The 8,557-nt window shown below is 34.8% G+C and overlaps 1 protein-coding gene across 1 annotated transcript in view; it reads left to right on the top strand.

The window, feature by feature from the left end:
* Positions 1-1,544: 1,544 nt before the first annotated feature.
* LOC149801463 (carbohydrate sulfotransferase 8-like) overlaps positions 1,545-8,557 on the top strand; it is a 66,808-nt gene continuing 59,795 nt past the window's right edge. Inside the window, exon 1 of the mRNA XM_089955614.1 lies at positions 1,545-1,680. Within this exon, the coding sequence (XP_089811740.1) occupies positions 1,575-1,680 (106 nt within the window). The 5' untranslated portion in view covers positions 1,545-1,574. The remainder of the gene's footprint in view (positions 1,681-8,557) is intronic.

The following is an 8,557-nucleotide window of genomic DNA, read 5'->3' as shown; positions in this document are numbered from 1 at the left end:
ATTGATTTCATAAATTTCACAGGAAATAAGCAAAAATATTAATTAAAACTATGCCATGTTTACAAGATTTTGGAAATTACAAATTATTGCCAAAATTATAATTGCTGCAAATAATAATTTTCAAGTAAATAAATCAAACATGTCGTACAATGCTGTGATAGAGAGAGCCAATATCGTACACCACTGTTAAGCATTATGTCAACGTTAGAAAGAAACTAAGTCGGAAGCGAAATCACCAAAATTGATAGAAATTCTGTTACCCATACAGTTACTTCTGAGTGTTTTTCTTTCGATTATGACGGAAATAAGCAGACTGATATTCTAACTGAAATTCACCCAATGGTATATTTTGTTTTCGATTTCAAAGCATATCCTTTTAAGAGCACGGAAGCGATATCAAAAGTGACTTTATCGATCATTTCAAAATTAATCCACTATGTGAATTTCAACAGAAAATACCTAATTGATAGAACATGTAAAAAGTTGTCAAAATCGAAAGGGATGGAGAGGAGTTAATCTTAGGATAGCGTGTGATGTTTTGCGCACTGCAAACTCTTGGTTAAAAGTGTGTGTGCAAACTTAATGGTATGGAACAATGACTAGTTTATGCCTCATGGTAGCTTATGATATTCTTTGTAACATTGATGGATGAGAGGCTGAATTTCAACGCACTGCGATTTGTAATTACAGCGCTCGCCTACACTATTATTCAATTATCTCACATTAAGGCGTATTTTCACCTTTGTGTTTTCTTCTTATTGTAACAAGTATATGATGTCCAACGTACAATGTATTCGTCATGAATGTTTTGACGTGTATGCCTCACCTAAGGGGGCAGAGGCCAGTTTTTGTGTAAACATTTAATGTCGCAATCAGCGACCTAGTCTAAAAAATTACAAAATATCTTACACAAAGTGAGGTCAAAAAGGTCCATATTTGTATATACCTATATTAAAACAAAGCATAAGAATAGTATTCACTTGACCAGAGAAGTCAATGGCAGTTCATAGCAGAAGAAGTTTATGCACCCCAACCCCAAATCCCAACCTGCAATTTTCATGCCCGAATGTCATTTTTGACACCATGTGATGCTCACGGTGCAAACACAAGCCCCTTTCCTAGACGACAATTCTGCAAAACAGTGTGTACTAAACAGGCTGCTGAAATTGAAAATAGCTGTCATCCAAGCCGTTCTTTAGATATTCTACTTGCCCCAAACCCATGTGTTTACTGCTATGGGAGGCTAGCTCTTCTTCCTAGCCAACTATTGGTATTTCACTATCAACATACTGCAGAGTAAGTATGGAAAGTGTACATGCCTGACATCAATTTCAAGAATAACACAAGCCCGAAACACATAGTTCATAAATATATCCATATCTGTAATTAGTAAACAATAATAGCTGAAAAAGTCACACCATAACCTTAAGTTAAGAAAGTTGCTAGGGGCCAATGTACGAAACTGTACCCTGCCAACTTAAGGAGTAATAAATCAGCCAGAGCAATTTCAACTAGCTGGCAGGTATGTAATTGGAGCACGCGCCGCCAATCTGTTGCAGGGTTCAGCACTAGCAATGGCGAAGCGACTGAAAATTGTAAATTGTTTAGCTATTTTAGCTTTGTGCCAGATAATAGTGGTTTTTATCTTTACTGGATTACGATGGCAAACTGCAGTTAACGGTAAGCAGAATTGTATTTGCTTTTCCTATGAATTTCAAGTTCTCATTGTCTGCTCTTCAGCTTGCACACTTTAAGCTTGGATTTTCATATTTATTACAGCTTTCCAAATTGCCAGAATGCCAACATTGTTACCTCTGGGGGGTTAGTGTATGTGTGCGTGTGTCTGCAATTGTGACTTTCCCGCACCAATTATGCCGATGATCTCTTGAATTATCAGAACTTATCTGAGAGAGATGGTACAAGCTACAAAAGGATTAATTCCGTCAGTCTTGAAAGGTACATGATAAAACAGTGTACGCAACTACAGTTTCTGAAGGTATTGGCCTGTACGTACTTTCTATATTTGTAGTCTTACAAACATCGGTATACCTTTTTAGTTTGATCTGTGGTGAACCAGTCGAGTATTTAACTGAACTCTGATACATTCTTGATCGTCAAAGTAACCATTTAAAACAAGCCAAAAATATATAACTGAGTACACCTCATACATTTACGTTCCAAAGAGTCAACAATTAGCTTTTGTATAAAAAATTACACTTGTACAGTCTAAAGGTTATAGAAAGAGAATAATAGATTGATGTATATTGAGAGATGCTACACTACCCATTTTTTTAACTATGATTGCGAGACGAGCTTGCCAACAGTAGGACGTGTATCAGTTGGATATGTACTGAAAGTAAACAAATCTTTTTACTGTATTGGTAGTGAATCGGACTACTCATCATGGTATTGTCGGTATTGTTATTGATTCGAGGTACTCGGTCATATTTAATTAGAAGTGTAGAAGGCTAATTAAAGTCTGCAAATTAAATGGTCTGTACTCGAGAAAGTTTAGAGGACGGATTAGTCAGGTTTCGCTATAAGCCATTTTGAAAAAGCACATATGCCTTTCTACTAATTTCATCGATATAAACATAATGCTGTAAAACAAATGCGCTGACTTATCACTTATAAAGAGTGATTCTGTTGTATAAAAACGAAGCAGAAGTTGTGTAGCGGCGGCTCGTAAATTACGGATAGATATTTGGCATTACTGTGAAACACTTTATTCTCGTATGTTTCAAAATTTCGAGGTTTAAGTAAAAAGTACATATTCATATACACATGTCTCCGTAAAAGATTATTCCGACATTCTTTTTCACGCATTTGCGAACAAAATGTTTAACACGTATTGGAGTTATTACATTGATTAATTAAGCTATTCAATACTATCATCTTGCGTAAATGAAGAGATCTTAAAGAAAATGCCTTCTTTTTTCCAAACATGTTTGAGTCAACACATCTGATACCACAATGGTAATATTAAGTAATTAGGTGTGTCCTTAAAGAGAGTTATCAAAGCAAGAAGTTCTTTATAATTAGGGACTATGCTCAAGAACAATGCCAATAACTGTAAGCCACTTTTGTACGTAATAATCTTACCAAAATCGGCCCTTGTGAACCACTTGTTGCTGGACGACATTAATCTTGCGGTTCAGAATTGGTTTAGAAAAGTTCGAATGAAAGACGGTGTTATTAATGAGAGTATGGTGATGGCTAATGCTGAAGGAATTTTTACAAAATACGCTTAAAATACACTGCAAAGATACGGACAATTGAGATGTACCTAAGATCGAACCTTAAGCCAATTAACGCAAGGCGGCTTTTCTGCACAGTGATAAAGTAACACTTTGGAGATAATATTTTTTGTTCTGCTTAATTGAAATATAATAGCTTCTGTACGTCATTAGTCGCTCTGTTAATATGGTCAGATTGGAAGTACTCTTCTTTGTTCTATTTTATATTGTCTAATATTCTTCAAAAATCAAAGAAAACCTTGAGCAAATATGTCTTTTATAGAATATATAACGACATCCATAAGTCGTAATTTAAGACTGTTCATATTGTATGTTTTTTGGGTTTATTGGTCCATATAGTACTTATATGGGAATGGAACTGTTGCTGGTATACTTAAGAAGCGAAAGTAATCAAATGTTCAATAGTAATCAGTAATAAGTATTATATCAGCCAGTGTTCTTTTTTGTGTGAATAACATAATGAAGTCTCTAAATCGAAATTTGAGCGTGGTTTTTGTTGCCAATTCGGTGAAATCGGAGAAGTATCATAGTTCGATGCAGCCACATCCTGAAATCTAGAAATAAACTACAGAATTTCAAAGTGAGTTCACTACCCCTTTACATTCTAGGCCCTTATTATTACCACGTGTTATGTGGTATTAGTAGTAGTAGTGGTAGCAGTAAAATTGTCTTTATTAGCTTTTGTTAAAAGATATGTTTTCAAACAAATGTTTCAGTCCGGGATTTGAGCATACGTTTAAACCTGTATGAGGCACAAGAAAATGCTGCAAAACCCCTGTATTTCAAGGCTGAAAACAATTTCTGTAACTCTGATGAATGGAATCATGTGTTTCATCTATGCCAGCCTAATGAATAAATTATTTTCATTTTTGATATATTAGCATTAAAGTCTATGGGAAATGGTGATTGCTTTGATTTTTAAATAACACACTGCTGATCGTTTTGACGGACATATACATGAATTTATTTTTAGAAATTCGCGTATCATATATTTCGTTTTCTGACCAATATAACATTTTTATAATTATTAAGTTTTGATGTCAAAGAGCATTTTGACTATGTGAATATCCCAAATGCAAGTCTTGTTTATCGTAGTCATTTGAATTTGGTTCTTTAATATGGAGTAATATCCACTTTTCTGATTTAACATGTATACTTTATCAATGGAATGGCGACTCTGTCCGGGTATATGAATAGTTTACGTTAGCCCTCCTGAGTTTTTTTTTAGCAAGTAAATATACACGGATGGAAATGAGTTAATAAATTATTTTATTTATCGCTAAAATATTTCAATTCATCACACTGTGATAACACCAATGAATATGAAGACACCGTTCACGTCATCGAGTGATGAGTAGTTAGCATAATTCCTGCAAAGAGCGGATATTTGTGATTTTTCTTGCTAAATATATTAACTTTGCTCATTCACATCACACTTTCATCGAATACATATTATAGCTACAGGAGGTGAAAACGTGGTCATTACACGGTAGATAAATAAATGGTTTGGGAGATCAAAAAGAGATAAACAATTTTACTGTTTTAATTAGAACAGTTTTTGAAGAGCGAACAATCAGTACACGTTCATTTTATAATCGGAGCAGTGCCATGATCATCGAAACCACAATTTCTTCACATATTTCAACATGTTTATACTTGTGAATCTATGCATATATGTAAAAACATATCTGCTGATTTAATTGTAATATTTATGATGAATTAAGTACACACTATGGATCTGAAATGTGATTTAGCAGCGCTTATATCTGACACTCAAACAACATGGGAAATAACAAAACATAAATTGAGATATCATGAAAACAATTCGTTCAAAAAGTTTGAAAATAAGACTAAAGTATTTAAAAAGAAGGAAAATATGAACGTTTCCTCCAGCTTTATATTTGTCTAAACTCTCGATATAATTTACTTGTCTAGAACAGATTCTTCATACTCTGTTAACGCACTGTGTGAGAGCATTCAAGAGTAGGAAAACAAATCCAAATATGTATGCTTAGTAACAAAAATCAGAATGAAAAGTAGTGCAAGAACGAACAAGCCCAGACTAAATGAAGCGTGTTCGAAAATATTTTAATTTAATCGGTACTTTAAAATCAAGTTTAGTTTCTTCAAAATATTTATTTTATGTAATAGATAGAGCATATCTACGTTATTGTAGTAGATATAATAAAAATATATCACGAGTGACATGAAAACATTATATTGTTACGAGTGGCAAATCCAAACTGACATTACAAAATGTTTCCACTTCAGAATGAAAATATTTATTCGTATCTACTCCGCAAAGTTTTTTTTAATTATATTTTTCGAAGAAGAACCATCTATTGTGTATTTGTTTTGTTCTGTTCTTGTTTCTTTTTTTTCAAAGAGAATCAAAACGCCTCCTGTTGTTTTTACATCATTCATCAAGAGATTTGCTGAAACTTACATGAAATATAGATATTAATCTTTCGAGCAATCAGATCTACGAATATTAATGCTACCATATCTTTTTCTCGTCGGATGAAATACGAAAATGACTTAAGTGATGGTTCAAACAGGAATGACCACGAACTCAAATATTAATGCTGGCATTGGCGTTTATTTACCAACATTATCTGAGGAGCAGTTTGTTGGAAGTTACTCTTTACAAAGGAAGTGGTCATCAAGTTAGAACACAACTGTCAGTTGTTGGAAAATTAGAAAGTAGAATATCATACGAATATTAAAATATGTAGAACATAACCAGTAATTTAAAAGAACAAATACGGTAGAACATTAATTCTTAAGTACGTTTAAATGAATCAGAGCACCCATTCTTAAATGATCAGGGCACCAGTCTCGAAGTATACTGGCGGGTGGGGATACTGGATAGCATACTTAATACTTTGAGATCGGGTCATGTGTTGTAATATCAGCGTAGAAGCTTTCTCCTTTTTAATTTTCTGATACTTGTATCAGTGCTCTCGACTTCTACATATATTATCTATGTGCACGTACGCGATTTCGATTTTTAAGCAATAAATGACTTCGGTTATCGGTAGCCTTCTTTATGGATATTTACCTCGAGAAAATGCCGCGAGGCACATAAATATATTCAGTTAGAACGTTTGCGTTTGTTTCAACCAAAATGTTCATGTGTTTTGTACTGAGGTATCTAGTGCACGTACAAGTTTCATTTTCTCAAACGTTAACGTTCGTTGTTGTCTATTATAAAATGGCATGTCAATATTAAAGTTCGCTAAATAGGAAATTCTGTCCTCCATACTAGCTAGGCGTGTAGCAGAGTACATAACAGAGAGCATAAGAAGCAACGAACTAGACTAACAGGAAAAGGGACTCATGGGAATACAGGACAGACATGTGGTATTTTCACGAAGATAGAGAATGCTACTTCGCTGCGTTCACACGAGCACCGCAACAGAGACGCAACTGTCAGCGAAATGTGAACACTGATGTGCACCACAACTTTCTTAGTGTTCTCATTCGTACAGAGAGAGAGAGAGAGAGAGAGTGCGTGCCATATATTACATCTAGGATAAAAAATGAGACAATAGCCGATAAATGCGTTCAAAACTGTGTAATTGACCTATTATATAAATATCCTAAAGTAAGAAGCTTGTTCAGTACTGACAAACAGTTTTAATATGCAAATATTTTCATCATGTACCTATAACAAATATACAAGGGTGGTGTCTGCTACATATTGGATAAGATACATTGATAGAACTGTTAAACCAAAGGTCGATCTTATAAACGTAAGGAAAGGATTTGTATATCAATATTCTTTCTTGTTGTTTTCTCGTACATGCTTTTAGAAACAAAATGTAATAAAAGGGTTGAATATAGTACAATTTTGTACCGAATGAACTTGAAGATTTGCTTTAGTAGATATTGAGATGAACATGATAGAAGCAATTGACCGTAATCAAGTCTAGAAAATACTAAGGAGCAACAATTTTTTTAGTAGCAAAACAGAAAGAAAACTGCGAATGTAGCTGATGCGTCTCTGCTACAGGTGTGCAGCCTTGAATATGTTCATGACATTTTGATGTAATGAGAAAGTACGGTCGAGGATAATACGTAGGCTCTTTCCTGATTGTGTGAATTTAATGTTGGTGTTGTTGACATTTATTGTTTGAGGTAAGGGACAGAATTTAGTGAGTCTCTATGTGGTGATCAGAATGATGTCAGTTTTACCATCGATCGTCTGTACCTTGTTAGGTGTCATCGTTGACTTCACATCCGACATGTTCCTCTCTACGCCTTGGATGGTAACATCAATTTCTATGGAGTGACTATAAGTGTATTATATTTGGATGTCATGAGCTTACAAATGGTGAGACATCAGAAGACGATGCATGGCACTTGAGTGGGGCTAGGTGTATAGAATGAAGAGATCAGGTCCACGAACCCAACCCTATGAAACACCAAAACATCAATGAATTTGGTTGTAATGTGTGCCTTTTACGAACACATTGTATATCCTCTCGACTAAGAATGAATTGAACCAAGCAACGCAAGGCTGTGTCACCAGTGCCAAATACATGATGGAAATGGTGAAGTAATATATCATGGTCTATTGTGTCATCTGCTGTAGATAAGTCTAGGCTGGTTAGGACTGTAATCTTTCGACTATCCAAAGCATAGAGAATGTCGTTAACTACTTGTAGAATGGCGGTATAGTTGCTGTGGCGAGGACGACATGCAGACCGTACATTGGTAAAACTACTTGATAAATTCAGATGAGATACAAGTTAGGACAGAACAACTTTTTCTGAGACTTAAGACATGAATGTGAGGTTAGAAAGAGGGAGGCTGTTTGTTTATTTTTTGGAAAAAATATTTAGGGTCAAGGGCTGGTTTCTTCAACAGCGGCTTTACAATTTCAATTTTGAAAGATTATATGAATTTACCGGATGAGAAAGAGGTATTAATAAGATTGGTTAGTCAACACACTATCGGATCTAAGCAATCAAGCAACTATGATGTCAGAATCCGATTAAGTTCACTTATCTTCATAAAGATTGTACTAAGAAATCCGCAGAGACGGGCTCAAGGTTGCCTTTGAAATTATCTATCACAACTGGGTGGTGATAATGAGTAAATGAAAAAGTACCTGTAAAACGTGCATTGGTGTTCACACTAAAGAAAGACTGATAGTGTTATGCTCCGTACATTGTTTGACAGGTGCTAAACCAGTTGCTGGAAAAGAAAACAGTAAACACATGTTACCCTTATTGATGGTACAGGCACCATGTTTTATAGGAAAAAAGCAGATCGTTTCAGTGTAGTGTCACAAC

This window comes from Sinohyriopsis cumingii, chromosome 4 (assembly GCF_028554795.1).
Source record: "Sinohyriopsis cumingii isolate HCF-2022 chromosome 4, ASM2855479v2, whole genome shotgun sequence".
Classification (NCBI taxonomy): Eukaryota; Metazoa; Mollusca; class Bivalvia; order Unionida; family Unionidae; genus Sinohyriopsis; species Sinohyriopsis cumingii.
Note: the sequence above shows the minus strand (reverse complement) of the source record. Positions and strands in the feature narration are given on the sequence as shown.